General features: G+C 41.7%; 1 protein-coding gene across 3 annotated transcripts; it reads right to left on the bottom strand.

The window, feature by feature from the left end:
• Window positions 1-62: 62 nt before the first annotated feature.
• RNF4 (ring finger protein 4) lies at window positions 63-15,485 on the bottom strand. 3 transcript variants are annotated; one of them, XM_027699890.1, is made up of 8 exons: window positions 15,383-15,485; window positions 9,157-9,320; window positions 8,562-8,682; window positions 7,742-7,821; window positions 6,415-6,424; window positions 5,050-5,215; window positions 3,212-3,260; window positions 63-2,866 (listed from the first exon to the last, which is right to left on the bottom strand). In XM_027699890.1, exons 2-8 carry the CDS (start codon window positions 9,163-9,165, stop codon window positions 2,717-2,719), a joined length of 585 nt encoding a protein of 194 aa, XP_027555691.1. In that variant the 5' UTR covers window positions 9,166-9,320; window positions 15,383-15,485; the 3' UTR covers window positions 63-2,716. The 3 variants fall into 3 exon arrangements, with proteins under 3 accessions (XP_027555691.1, XP_027555689.1, XP_027555690.1); XM_027699888.1 differs by lacking the exon at window positions 15,383-15,485 and adding an exon at window positions 14,742-15,017; XM_027699889.1 differs by lacking the exon at window positions 15,383-15,485 and adding an exon at window positions 9,692-10,215.
• Between the last annotated feature and the right edge of the window lie 107 nt (window positions 15,486-15,592).

Below are 15,592 nucleotides of genomic sequence, written 5' to 3' on the forward strand. Positions count from 1 at the left end.
CTTCAAGAGGTTTTCTCCCCGAAATTAAGGACTAGAGCGTGATGAAAGAACAAGTCCTTCTGATTGGTCAAACCAAGAGTTTTATTTCCACCTGTTAAGAGACACCTTTGCTTACCAGCAGAGTCCAACACAGATGGGCAGACAGACTCGAATACAGTTAAATACAGGAAAAATTGAACTATATACAGCAAGACAGACATCTACATATTATAAAGACTTTTTTCCTGTATCTATGAGTTCTTGCCAATGCAAAACATTACTGGAACTCAAGTATATTCAGATTTTTTTCTTTTTTCCCCTTAAAAAGAAAGCATGTAATGAATTTCCTATTTTTTCCATTTACTGAGGCATAATATCCATTTTGAGATGCACAAAATTTGTGGCACTTCACAGGGTACACAAAAGCTAAAAATGTTTTGTCTTGTTATTTTATAGTTTATGATATCTAAATTTCAATTAAATCTATTTATGGAGACACTAACTGTAAAGTGTTATTTACATGGAGGGAGTTGTGCAAAGTCATTTAGGCTATGGCTAGTACACTGTGAAAGATGCATGGTTAAGGAACTCACCCTCATCCCCAGAAGTAATCCCTTAAATCCTCTTTTGATCGTTTTTCTCAAGAAGCAGTCACCCAAAGAAAACTGGCCATAATTTAGTATTATTTGTTTCTTAAGCTACTTGGAGAAAGCTGTTCCTGTGACCCTTAAGGGTCTTGACTCTTTTAATGTTGGTTTTTTTCTCTTCACACAGTTAATGCTTTAAGCATTGACTATCTGCTTTTTGGGACACAAATGCAGCCGTCACCATCACCACACTACCCTAAGACAGCTGTAGTCCTTGCCTGTAGTTTCCATTACCAGTGGGAGCACACAGGAACTGAATGTGTGTAACTTTGCAGGAGTCACCCTACAGCCACAATGCAGAAACTGCATATTCCTGCTAACAGTGCTGAACCAAAGCTATTCCAAACCAGGGTGGGGAAGGTACTGCATTTCTTCAGACAGAATTTACAGAACAAAACTTTGTATTGCTATATCCAGAAACATCCCTAAACATCCTCATTTAAAAAAAAAAAAGAAAAAAATCAACTTTACTTTGGGTTGCAAACTTTAAGAAAGATCTTGAAACAGCTAATTACAAGAGCTGCTGTAATTAAAGACTTCCTACAGATCCCTAGGACAGGTTAGCAAAGACATATCCTACAGTTGTGCTGCACCAGGGCACAGAATGGTTCTTATAATGGTTTCCATAATCAACCAACTGCCAAAAGGTGTCCAAGGTTAATTCTGGACTTTTTCACAGATACGCCTACTGCAAATGTGGATCATAAAACACCTATTTTTATCATCTTGTCTACATAAACCTGTTTGTATCGGCTCATCTAGGATTCTACATCAGCTTGCACATTTAGTAACAGACTTGAAGTAGACATTTAGAACTCAGTTCTGGGGTGAAAAAAAAGTAACTTGATAACAGTACATAAACTGGTGTATTCTTGCCTTCTGAAATAGAGGAATTCTCTCTCCTAGGACATATATCCGCCTTCTCTTCTTTTTTAAAAATACACATTTAAAGAAAGCTGGGCAACCCTCAGGGCAAAGAGTGACTAAACTTCTCTCTCAAAAAGCTGTCAAGTTAACATTGCAACCAAACACCTTCTAAAGCCTCCACTTCCTAAATCCACGGCAGTACGGTTATTTAATTTTCAATCCTATGCACCAGGCTACAACCAGTCAAGTATCAGTGTAACAACCAGAGAGAACAGTAAAGCAAACACACTCAAAGCATTAAACAGGGAACAGCTGACACAGTAAGAAGATCTGTAGGTAGTTTGGTATTCACCTGACAAGAGGACAGCATACAGTTTGCTTCTTATTCATCACTCGGAAGCCTAGAGAAGTCTATATTCTCATTAGTTATTAGGAGAGAGTGTTACAGCACAGCAGTAAACCCAAGAGACCACCTCATCATGTTAGAAAATAAATTCAGTGTTTGGATTCAAATACAGGAATTCTTGGGAGTTAAAACAATCAAAGAAGTATTTTCACATTGTACATGTTGCAACATTTCTACGTACTTTAGATCTCATGGAGTTCATAAAAACATCTACATGTTCAAGCCTTCTGCTCAAAACACCTGACTGCTGGTCAACAGCAGGTTATTTTATTGCATAACCTTCATTGTCAATTTAAGCCTTGTTTATGAAAACACAAGCCATCAGTACAGAACTTACTCTACTTGGGCAAAGATGACATGCAGGAAAGTAAGAGTTGTGAACTTCTTACAGGACAAAAACAAAAGTGTAATTAAATGGTAAATTGATAATCTGTCTTCTGAAAAGGAAACTATTCCATATCTATATGTGACGGTGGGAATAATTTATAGAGTAAGAAAAAACAAAATATTCAGGCCCCCTCATTTTAGCATTAGAAAAAGTAGAAGAAAATTGATTAATTGCTTCCTTCCTGGTCTAGGCTGCTAGTCTAGTTTATAGACAGTCATTGATAAAACATTATAACAAGGAACATAACAAGAAGCAGCTTGGACCATAAAAAAAAGTTGTCTAGATACATACAAGTCGTTCTCCAAAAAAACACCAAAACGATTTTATTTGGATTTGTGCACAACCTGTTGCTCTTTAAATCTTCAGAGCACTGAAAACATGACATTTTCCCCCAAAATCCATTGAGACTGTCCTGAGAAGTAAAAGTACTCATATATAAATGGGATGATATTGTCTGTGAGTGAGTTTCTTCCTGCAGGTTGGGCAAGAGTTGGCATTCCTAAGGGAATCACGGAGGCACTGACTGCAGAAGACATGGCCACATTTTGTTGACACAATCAGTCGTCCACTTTGCACAATCTGGAAGAAAGGAAACCACAACAGGCACTGGAAGTAAAGAATTCAACTTTGCTGGTCTCCTGCCACCAGGCAAACAGGACTTAGATATCTGGAATTGTCTTCTACTCTTAGAATAATAAGGAACTGAAAGATCTTTCAGTGCCATCCTGGCAAAAGTTTCTGCCTCTATCCACACCACCAAGAAGTGACTTGGAGTGACAAGTTAGTGTGAGCTTCAAAACAAGCTCTGTGCTTCAAGTTAGATCTCTGCAACATCCCAAACAGGCCAACTGAGTTGTGCAGCTCCCCCTCTGCCCCATTCTCCCTCCCACAAGACAGAAAAGATGACAGCATGTGGACTCTTACCTCTGAGTAGACATCCATGCAAATGGGACAGCTAACAGTACCAGACGGCCTTGTGGCAGAGAGAACAGAACAAGAAAGAACACGCAGCCATTAATCTCACTGCATGTCGAGCGTTCCCGACACACAAAATGTCCCGTCACCATCCGAGCGCAGACCAGCCATGACACAGTTCTTTTGAAGATCCCCGTATATCTTTAGCTCCCTCAGTTTGTGGCACGTAATAAGGAGTTTGGGTCTCCTTGTTTTAAGGGAAAGGTTTTCACTAGGGGGAAGATGCAGTCAGTCACCCTGCTCTATTGCACACACACTTGCCAAAGGGATACAGCTCAGCTGCCTAAGGAACATGTCCTAGCCCAACCGCTAAATATTATTCTCTATTAGAAAGAGCTTCCTGCTCTTTTCTTTTGAAACCAATTTCTATTTTAAACTTTCAGACCTCTACCTTAAACACTTGGCTTTATGTCACCACTCATGTTAAATCACAGTTTGTAATTTATTAATCATAGAGGAATAGAAAGCATGGGACAGCTTAAATTCAAGCAGGGAACCCTACTAACACCCACCCCTTGTTTAACCTAGAAAATTTAACTCCACTAATTCTCCCATTTTTACTCCTCAAATTCTTTAGGCAGCAGCTATAATAGCACCTCAGTAACAAATCATAATTAATGATAATCTTCTCAGAAGGAAGATGAGGCCAACTCTACAGATGGCTCTGGCAATCTCCAGCACCAGGGAGGACCCTTTTGTCAATGTTAAATGCTGCAGCAGTGAATTCTTTCAGCCTCACCTACACAGAGCAGGAAGGCACAGTCTTTAACAGAGAAGCCTGAGGCTGAAGAAACAAACTAATATTTTTCATATTATCCAATTAGTGGGATTTGTTCTCTGAAATACTTAACAACCAAAATTTAAACATCTATAAATCCACTGTCAAAATGCACTATGAGTTAGAATAGTATAGGCCCTTTCAATGGCATATTTATGATCTGACACCCAGAAGTCCCAAACTCGAGTTCTCTCTCACATTGCCTTTCAGTAATCCAAAAGGCTCAAAGCACATCAGCTTCATTAAATCCTGTACTTTTCCCCCTCCGAAGAACCACTTTAAAAAAAGTTTATACGACAATTCTTATGTCCTTTGTCTTCCCTAGTCACAGAAAACCCAAGTTCTCTTAATTAGTCTAAACATTACAGCAGGACTTTACTGTTTCTCTGCTCAATGGGGTCTTTACTGACTGAAACAGCAAGTTCCCTATCTCACATGCAGGGAGATAGGGCTCCATAACATCCATGGGACAGAACAAGAACTGGCCATAAGAGCACAACCTCCACAATCGTCTTGCAAGGATACCTTGGGGAGGATGGCTGCTGCTTGGAGAAAGGCTGCAAGTGGCACAGTGTGCAAAACAAGCAGGGAATGCAGAAGCATTTTTACTGGAATTTGCCAGGCTGTTGCCTACCAGTCTTGTGATATCAAACCTCATTGACACCAACAAAAGTATTTCCATATCTAAAATAACTACTAGAGTTTTGTATAAAAAGCAAATGCAATACATTGTGAGCTATGGTCTGTGACTAATCCCCCTTCCTTGCCATACCCCCATACTCATCTTTAAGGCTGTATACAAAGTTGTACATCTGTCTTGGGCTGGCTTTTCATCCTGAAGTGGAAATGGTATCATTTGATCATCATGCAACATGGGATGTTGTACTCATTGAAAGAGGGAACTAAGTGAAGGCTTCAAAGACAAGTCAGGCGATGGCCATACAAGTCAGTGCTGTCTTTATCAAAAGAAGCACAACGCAATGTTTGGTAGGTCATGAGGCATACGTACTTAGTGCTTTCAGTTTCCTCTTCCAGTGGTCCCAGTTCTCGAGACACTTTTTCAGTCACATACACATCATTATCTCTTGTTTCATCTTCATCATCGCTACTCAGTACACAGCTGTCCGACTGTCGCTGGCTTCTTAGTCTGAGATTTCTCCTTTGTCGTTGATTCTCTGCAATTTAATTTTTTAAGTTAGCTATACTATTATCTCTCTCTATCTGGAACTATCCTTGAAATGCGAGATTAGAAATATTCTGTAAGGGTTCCTATTTTAAATGGACCATACTCAGCTGGGTTAAAAGCAACCTTAAACAAACTAGTTTCCTAAATATTAAGGCCGAACATGTCCAAATATTGTGAATATTTTGCTACATAATGACAGAAAACATTTGCATTCCTCCCCCTACAAACAGCTAAAACGTGACCTTAAAGATTCTCAGTGTCACATGTTTCATGTAATTACACCACCTGTGAATCAATTTCCCCTGTAAAAAGAAGATACCCCTCCCAGTCCCTACTGACAGAAACTGCTTCGATCCTATGGTGAGGAACTGCAACAGTTGCTGTGTGATAGGGAAGGGAGAAGACTGAAGTCAATTATCTCTGCAACTCCAGTGTCCATGTAAAAATAATCAAGCACTAATCAATTAAAATGACATAAAGAGTCACAAAATTAAAGTATCTTCCTGCCTAAGTGTTCAGCTACAACTTTTAATGTCGGTACTTTTCACTTGCTCTTGCTTCATTTAGAGCACAGAACAGACTACATTCTAGGTAAGCAGCTGACAACATACTAATGCATGTCTAATAATATAATCAGAACAAGGCTGACAGATATAAAGGATTAACTTTCTTAGACCTGTAACTATTTTAATATCTAAAGCAATAAAAAAACCAACTTGTTAATTAACACTTGTTAATACTACTCTCTACAAAATTTGAAGCATGTTAGAGTAGATAATGAAACTGAATACTATGACAACAATCACTTTCTCCTTAAGCTCCTTCACTGCAATACAGGTTAAACAAATCTTTTGACATTTTCTTTTTTATTCAAAGCTGATATTCCAGTGCTAATTAAAATTATGGTCAACTTGGGGCTTAAAGAAATTCTATTTTTGTAAAGTAAGAAGCAATTAAAACAGCTTTGATGTATTTTATTTCAGGTACTTTCTACAAGCTCTGATAGTGACTATGAAACACAGACTGGATTCATTCTCTTAAGACACCAGCTAGATGCTTTATCAATATCCTTTGCCTTTTCCTAAATGCATTTTCAATTTATGCTGCTCAAGCTCATTGGAAAAGGCAAACAAAAATAATAAGTCCATTTAAGACAATTCCATTACCAATTTTAAAACGTCCACTCACCTTCAACAATCTTGCATCAATACATATGGGAAAGAAGAGAAAACAAAATACAATTAGACTTTGTTGTGCACCCCTGGTATTACATACAAACACCAGTTAAGCAAAGCAGTTACAACAAAACAAGCTAAGAATGGTAGGCTATTGCTCTTGTTTTGATTAAGAATGTTAAAAGTATTATATTAACTGCTGCTCTCTAAACAACCAAGTGGATGCTGATGGTTCTGCTTCCACTGCTCCAATGGGGTAGAAATAAAGGCAGCTTATGAACCACCTGAACCCCTTCCTCCCTGCTCCCCCATTTCAGTGCCATGATTTATGGTTTCAGGCTGGAGGCGATTCTTTCCCTCTTTCTCCCCAAACAGGCCGATTCAGCAGTGATGTCCATAAATGCTTCATATGAGAGCAGCTGCTGAAAGGAAACAAAATAATCCCCAACCCACTGTTGTCTTTGGTGGAACTGGAGCAGGGGCAGTGCAATTGTAAAGTTTGAAGCCTTTCTTTTGCAAAGGCTAAGGAACAATCCCATCAAGAAGTACCCCCATGCTATTCCTGCTGCTTGTTTCTGATTTGCATAGCAGCAGTGGCATCCCAAATCTGAGAGGATAAACCACACTGCTGGCTGGATCAAAGCTTTCAAAACAGCAGTAAAGGGGGAAAAAAGTAGATTTTTTTTTAAGACTTGTTGGAGTAATGAGATCAAATGCACCCAGTCAGCTAAAGTTGTGCTTGGCATCTCTGACAGGAGTACCTCAAACCAATGCAGCAGCTAAACACTTCACATAAGAATAAGTCAAAGACGTACTCTTCTCTCCCTTGGCTTTTTCTTTAAATCACTAGGGATATTTGAAAAAATTCTTCACCAAAAGGGTTGGCAAGCACTGGAAGAGGCTACCTAGGACAGTGCTTGAGTCCCCATCCCTGGAAGTATTTCAAAGACATGTAGATGTCATGCTTAGGGACATGGTTTAGTTGTGGACTTGGTGGTGCTGGGTGAACGGTTGGACTCAATCATCTTAGAGGTTTTTTCAACCTGAACAATTCTATGATTCTATCTTTGATATATCTAGAAAAGCTTCAACTATCTCTTTATGTTACACTACTCATGACTGATATATATTCACATCAGGTTCTGGAGCAAAGAGGTATTTTATATTATCCTATCACTACCTGCAAGTGCACCTCCAGAGCAGCTTCTGTGTTATGTGTAACAAAGGGCTTCCATGCACTGACAAGTCAATTTTGAACTTAAAGTCAGATTCTATAAGGGAACACAAGAGAAAACTAATTTGACTACAAGATTTAGACAAGTGTGCTGTTCACTACTTACCACAACGGAATCATTGTGAGTTAGATCAACAACCACAGGATCTGAAGATTCACATGTGAGATCTACTACTTCTTCACCAGCTGAAAAACAGAATGTTAGAATCAAGATCAGAGATTGCAGAAGAGTAAAATTGCCTGCCACTGTACAACAGGCCAAGATTCAACCACGTTCTGTCCGTTTTATCTATAAAAATGTGTCCAACATTTCACTCAAGTTTTGCCCTCAGCAGTCCACGCAGAGCATTACCTGCCCTGTCTTCTGCAAGCTGCAATGCAAGGGGAACAGCAGCTGAGCTCCTCACACAGTTCTGTTGGATAATACAGCTTGTGGGAGGCACACAGCAAAAAACAATTCATCTGACACAGTAGAATGTTCATCACACAGAAAAAAAATAATAACTTTAAAGTACCATGCTGCACATGTTCCCTTTAAATGGGACACAACTAATGACAGAGCTTTTCTTATCTTTTTCAAACCCAGGAGTTCCCAAACTTAGTTTGCCACTCTCTGTAGTGGCAGCTGCAGTGACTCCCAGCTCATCAGAGTAGACTTCCAGATGTTTGAGCAGCTTTTGAGGACCTTTCCTATGCAACTCATCTTTCGCTAGTGGTAAATGTATCGTAGCTCAGAACTAAATCAAACCAGTTGTCAGTAGCTTGTTATTTCAAGATGCCACACTAGGTGCTTCCATTCTAGGTTTCCCTTCCTCTACAGTAAAGGGCCTAGAAACGAACATTTTCTAGGCTAAAACACACATTCAGTTGAACACCAACCCTCCAGAAGCAGTTTCTGTTCTTACCAAGTTCAAAAGAAAGCTTACCACTTTCTTCAAGTTCTATTGGCTCTGCTTCTGACGCCATTTCTGCAGTAGAAGCCGTGAGCCTGCTTCTTTTTCGAGCTTGCCTAGAATTAACTGCTCCCCCACGGCGCTTTCGTTGAGTCTAAGAGAGAACAAAGACTTAGCATTTTCTGTGTGAGTAATATTAATGTGGCCCTCGATTTTGCAACACCAACGGAAGCACACAAGGATACAGACAACACTCCTGGAATGATTGTAGCATTCATTGAATGGTGGTATGAGTTATTCCTACCTGAATGCATGGCATCAATGAAAAGACATCACCCCAGATCTCTTACCAGTTGTCTCACCAAGAAAAAGCCTATCAGGATGGTTTGAAAATGAGAAGACTAGTTCACAATTTATCAGGTTTTTGCTCACATTATAAGCATTTCTGAACTATTGCTAGCACCTAGAGAGATTCAAAATCTTCATTACCACTGAACATAAAGTTACATGAAGATTTAATATACTTATGTTCCTGTGTATTAGCTACAAACTCTTAAAATAATTTTCAGAAGTACCATGGAAAACATATTTCAAGAATCAGGATTGCATTGAGTAGTGAAATACTTACTGTGCTCATAGTGTTTCTTGATCTAAAACCACCGATCAAGAGGTACACACAACAAAAAAGTAATGGCAAGGAAGCTAAAACTATAAATTCCTTGGATTCCTTTAAGTAGGTCACTGACAAAAAGTCCAGACTTTTCAGGGTCAGAGAACGATGTCCTTCCAAACCTATCAAAGAGAAGAGAGATTACCTATCTGCAATGCTTGTTCTCTTCAATACTCCCACTCCAAGATTCCCATTCCTGAGTCGCCAGCTTCCGCCCAAAGCCAGAGGGGAGGGAAGTCCCCGAGTTCAGTATTTGAGCCTCAGACACCTGCAGCTGAGCCTGAAGCCTCAGTCATTCTTACCCATTAACTAAACACCAGAATAAGTGAATTTGACAGCAAACTAGAAGAATACTAAGGAATCCCAATGACAAAAGCAACTGATTGACTCTCAAGGCAATGTCCGTGGGCAGCAATCACTGGGAATTGTGTCATAAGCACCCATCTTCAGAGAACCAAAAACTCCAGATGAGCAGTTCTCTTCTCCAACCTACCTTCAGACTCCAGCAGCTGGGAGCCAAAGAGCTTGAGAAGGAATCTAAAGCAAGTGGAGCAGAGAAATTTCAGTTTCAAAATACCTGCTGATGTGCAGGAGAACATGCGCTCACCACAGCTGCTCTGGTGCCTGCAGGTGTGTGTGCCCAGCTACCTGCCAAGGGGGAGAGGTGAAAAGCATAAAGGCAGCTCTGAGCAACTGCCAGGGTACTGAAGGTCCCATCTCAGAGCTCGGCTGTGGTACAGTTACCACAGGCCCAACACACAACAAGGAACTGGGGGAGGGTGTGAGGGGAGACTGTGGAGGGGCTAGGAAAAAAACAATTATATTAAACAAGAATTGCTGAATTGTCTTCCTGAGCTGACTTTGATTTTCACTGCAAAGACCAGCACACATGCTGTTAGCCTACTCACAGATGAGGATACACTGAGACCATGCAGTGGAATAATGAGATGGAACAGCACCAGTGGTCAATCCTAACCTTGAATTAAAGGAAATCGGACTGATCTTTTTCATCTTGAACTTACTCTCTCTAGTTCATAAATCACTTTCTTAAGAGACCCGTTAACACTGAACTGTAATATTTACATTTATGTATAGCTTTAAGCAACACACCACTCAGCAATATTCTCACATTTTTTTATTTTAAAACTGGCACAAAAGCCACAATTAAAGTCAACATGTCTTCCCCCTCTTCCCCCCAGCTGAATCATTTACTACATGCCAGACTTAATGCTCAGTGAGTCCACAGGCAGATTCTGGTCACAGTAGATCTCATTTTCAGAACTGTTATGTGTAACACCCCCTCCTACTACTACGAACCTATTCAGTAAACAGTTCCTTTTAGGAATCTAAACTGACAAGTACAGTTTTTCTGTCTCACCTGGGACATTGAAGACTAAGGCTCAGAGAAAGTTGGGAACTGACTTTGTCTCTTGCTCCCCCAATGCAGGACTCACCTACGCATTCCTTTCCACAACATTCTGTGTCCAGGTAGTGTGAGCTCTCTCTGAACACTTCACACTGTTCTTAAGGTCTAGATTTCATTTCACTTGTTAAGAAAGAAAGCTTTTCTGTCAACCTTACCAACATTCTTGTGAAGAGCCTATTTGACTCACTTTACTGAGTTTCCAGGATAGAGGACAAGAACTTTTAAAACAAGACCATGCCTAATGATGCACTCATACAAAAAAAACCCAAACCCAAAAGAACAGCAGGACTGTTCTGTGAGCACATTTTCTTTGTGCTATAGGAGTTCCTAGTTCCACACAATTATTATTAATGGGTTTGGAGGTTTTAGGAGACAAAGGGAAGAGGGAGGTGAAGGAGGAGGACACAGCATAGGGGATGAGGGATGGGGGCAAGGGAGAGAATCATCCCTAAGCCTGGCACATGTGCTGTTTCAAACTAATTTCTGAATGACAAGCTACCATCTTCATCAGCCAGGTACAAATGAAATGAAAAATAACTTGGGCAAAGTAGTTTTCTGCACACAGCAAAAGGGACAAGAGACAGCAACACATGAGGTACATTAGGAAGTTAGGACATTGGATTCTTTTAAAAGTTTTATTTCATCAAGAAAGTCAAGGACGTTTTCCTCGATTCTCCTCAGATATGGAATTGGAAAAAATATTTGGGATCTTAAAAAGCTGGGAAATGTTAGTTGGTACACATACCTGAGGATTACAAAGAAATTAACTTTATATAAGCTTATTTTTAATTACAGGTTCTTAGAACTGTTTTAAAACAGAACCTTTTGGAGCAACCTGATACACTGACATAACTGCACTGATAAAAGAAAAAAGAAGCTCATTGTATTCACCAGACAGCACCAGTTTGCATATAAAACACCCAGAAGGTTTTCCAAGACCTGGTGCTGTTAGGATTTAACACTGAATACAACCCAGTGCAATGGTTTGTTGACAAAGCATCTTTAGAAAGGGTTAAAAACATGGGAGGAACACCTGGGATGACTCTAAACAAAAACGTTGCACAGATTCTCTTTGGCCACAAGTGGCTTAAATGCCAAAGAAGAGCTAAAACAGAAGAAAAAATGGAGCCAACCAACAAACAAACTTGTATTTTCAAGTTATGGTGAAAAGAAAACCAAAGTAATACACAATAGAAGACCTGTTGTGCTAACACCACCCTACTCACTTTAAATATCCGCTTACTTCTTTAACAAGATATCAAGGAACAGATTATTTACAGGATTACTATGAAATGTCTCAGAGGATCTAGTATCAGACCTCAATGGCAACAGCAGACAGAACAACTTTTTGACTTAAATGACAGAGAGCATGATTGCTATTTAGATGTGTGATGGTTTCAGTCTAGGCCTTCCTGGAGACCAGCTTGTAACCAGGAAGGAACTAGGAAAGTGACAAAGGAAGTATTCCATGCCATTCCTTTACGTAACCTGGGGTATAAATAGGGCATAGATAAGAGAGTTCGCTCTCTTCCTTTCCGGCGAGGTTCGAGAACGGTGGGTCCCTGTCTTGGTCTGGCTTATCTGGAGCTGAGGCCTACGGTGACTGCTGCTGTCTGCCACGTGTGAGGGGAGAGTGCTGGGCCGCGTCCAGCCATCCTGCTTCTCTCAAGGGAAGTGGTGAGATTTTGCCAGTTCTTTAGTTTGCTGGTTACTGGGTTTTTAGATTGTGTAGACCTGTTTTGTTTTTGTCCCTTTTTGTCCTATTTTGTCCTTTTTCCCTTCTCCCTTCCCCTCTTCCCTTTGGGAAGCTATTTGGGGTTTCTGGGGTTATAGGTATATAATATTCTCCCTGTATGTATCTGTTTCATAGGTAAAATATATATTTTTGCTATAGCTTTGGCTGCTTGGTTTTTTTCTTCCCTCTCTGGGAAGCAGACCCTGTTGTCAAGTTTCGGAGACTTGGCAGGAAGCCAGCTCGAAACTTGCACAAGATGGTTTAATTTTCAGAATCTTCCACCACCAACAGTAGGCTTTCTTTGTAATTAATGCAGAGAGTACATATGAGGCACAAACGTTCTACCTGCAATGGCTCAAATCTTAACTTCTTCAGAAGCTGCTTTGAAGAAGAAAGTTGAGAATTATACCCATAGGGAAGCTCATCACTGTAAAACCACCTCAAAATAAAGCACCATAGCCAGGCACATCAGTATCAACACAACCCATCTCAGGAGAGTCATGTTTACAAAGAAAATCAGACTACTGGAATTTATTAAGACCGCGGAAGTAGTCCGCAACATTTCTGTTTTGCAAGAACAAACCTCTTCTGGGGAACTACAGATTTCCACATGTTCTTGGCTTACTTGGGAAACTTCATTGAACATTAACTACCTGAACTGTAAGAATGCATACTGAAAATAAAGTTTGCCTCCTTAAATACACCACAGACCGAGTCTAGCAATGCACAGGAAATACACCACAGGTCAAGTCTAGTAATGCACAGGAACAGAGGTAAACACATAGCACATTAAGAGATACGCTCATCAGTAGGAATTCCTTACAATTTTCAAAACATCAGGACCACTCAATTTAATAACACAATCTGTTACACAGGACTGGAGAGGACAAGTTAAATGATAAGGCCCATACACTCCTCTTCCAGCAGCCACTACGGAACCACCCAGCACCAAGACTCCCAGGAGTGGCTGATACAAAGAGTAATGCATCAACCTCCTTCCTCTCAACCCCTACACATCCAATGACCTCATTAACTCACAGTTTCAGCTGGACTGGTTGTTTTTTTTTGTATGTGAAAACTTAGTAGATCAACTTAGGAAGCCAATAAATACTTTTAACTTCTACATACTTTTTATTGCACCACTGCAGGATGATAACAGTACTAGAGAAAGCCACTCCCCTTTCCCTTACAGGCAGAGCTCTGCACATGCAGTTATTGTTCCTATCATTTAGCTCTCCCAAGGGCTTAAGCAGTGTTGACCTCACAACAAACAGCATTTTAAAGACTATATCCACCAACCTTTCTCTGTACAGGTAGATACTTGAGAAAAATAAAGGTCAAGCCATTTAAAATAAGAATGTTTACACCAGGAGTGGTAACTACCCCTATTCCTCATTTAAGTCTTCTGTTACATTTTTTCCTCCACAAGAAAATTAACACTTTCACTGAGTTCAAGTTGACCTAATTAAACATGTTTGAATTACCATTCAAAAATAATTGATTCTCTAGACAACATAAACTGAAAACTTTTTTGCACCACTCTGAAAATAAAGTCTTGGTCTCCCACGTCCTTAGCATGAATTGAGGCAAATTGTCTTAAGCAAGAAACATTTTCCCTATGTCTGACTAACACAAACAAGACTTTAGTTCATAATCATCCTAAACACAACAAATACACTGAAGTACCTACTTGAAGGAAGCAATTATGTCAATCCAAACGTTGGAAATGTGCAAGGCACAGCTGACAAAACCAGTGTACACTAAATATGTCAAAAGGTGTTATCACACGCCTTTAAGACTTTGCTTCTCATTTCTACCCAAAATGTCTCTTTGTAACACTAACAACAGAAAACACAGTATCAAAGATGCAGCTGCATAACAAGATTTCCGTGGCCAGAAGATGCACATGCCAATCACAAAGTGCTAGTCTTAATTTTTATGTTTTTTATCACAGAGAATACTAATCTGATATTTTACTCTTACAAAGCTTCCTATTCCTGTACTTCCAGCACCTTTAAAGATGCTCCCCTTTTCTCAGATGCCCTACAGCAACTTCAGTTGGAAACAGAAGTTGAATCTATTATGTGTTATCCAAATTAGGTCAAACACTCCCACACTACAAAAGCTTGGTGAGAGGCACTATAAACAGAGTAACATGAGAGATAACCAGCCAACCAGAGATACACCAGCCTGCCTGCTCCAAGCAGGCAGCTACATCTACAGACAAGTATGGTATGTTCACGAGCAGCCTAAGAAAAACAAAACAGCAAAACACCCACAGAACAGAAGACACCAAACCTTTCCATCGGTCAGATGTCCTGTTTCAGAAACAGCAACGAAAGATGGACAATGGCCAGAAGAAAAGCTCCTCATTGCTCTTACTTGCACAAGTTTCTCTGAGAGGCCATAGCTTACTTTCAACCGTCCCAAAAATCAGATACAAAGAAAGGAAAACAAAAACAGTTGAGTCTTTCCACATCCTGTAATCGAAGTGCAGAGGGGGGGCGCTGAGGCAGAAGAGAAACATTCCCCTCCCCTCCTCCTGTCATACCATATGGGGGGGGGAGAGCGGCAACTTCAGGGAGCTACATCCACTGAGCCCCTGCGGTTCCTCCGCGGGAGAGGAGACCCACTTTCCCGGGCACACGGGGCAGAGCCGGCAGGAGCCCCGCCGTGCCCGCACCTCGGCCCTGACGGGCAGGGTAGGGCAGGACAGGAGCGGTGGGGCCGCCCCGCGCCCCCCGGGCAGCGCCGCTCACGGCCCCGGAGCCCCCCGAGCCCGGGGGGGGAGCGGACCTGCCACGCGGCTCCCGGACAGGGCCGCGCCCGGGGCAGGGGTTCGGGCACCGTTCCCAGGCCGGAGCGGCGCCGGCCCAGCCCCGCGCACCGGCAGGAGCGGCCGCATCGCCCCCGCTCCCCCCGCCGCGGCCGGGAACGCCTGCTTCCCCTTCCTCTTCCCCTTCCTCTTTCCCTTTCCCCTCTCCCTTTTCCCTCCCCCTTTCCGCTCCCGTTCCCCCCCTCACCTGCCACCCGGGCTCTCTGACGGGCGGGACGGGCCCGGTGCCGCCACCCTCCCCCGGCCGAGCCCCCGGCCCGCCGCGCTCACCTCAGCGCCGGCCGGCAGCGCGCACGGCAGCGCCCGCCCCCTCCCGCCCGCTATTGGCGGAACTGCGGCCCCGCACCCTGCCGAGTGGTCGGCGCGCACGTCAATCAGGAAGGGTTGACCGGCGGCC

This window comes from Neopelma chrysocephalum, unplaced genomic scaffold (assembly GCF_003984885.1).
Source record: "Neopelma chrysocephalum unplaced genomic scaffold, ASM398488v2 Primary Assembly neopelma1_142, whole genome shotgun sequence".
In the NCBI taxonomy this organism is placed as follows: domain Eukaryota; kingdom Metazoa; phylum Chordata; class Aves; order Passeriformes; family Pipridae; genus Neopelma; species Neopelma chrysocephalum.

Coding starts and splice junctions, on each gene's coding strand:
- RNF4 (XM_027699888.1), bottom strand. CDS start 14,886: ATGTTTCTCTTCTGCCTCAGCGCCCCCCCTCTGCACTTCGATTACAGG. Junction 8,683..9,156: donor CAAGAAACACTATGAGCACA/GTAAGTATTTCA, acceptor GTTCTCTCTTAG/ACTCAACGAAAGCGCCGTGG. Junction 7,822..8,561: donor AATAGAACTTGAAGAAAGTG/GTAAGCTTTCTT, acceptor TCTGTTTTTCAG/CTGGTGAAGAAGTAGTAGAT.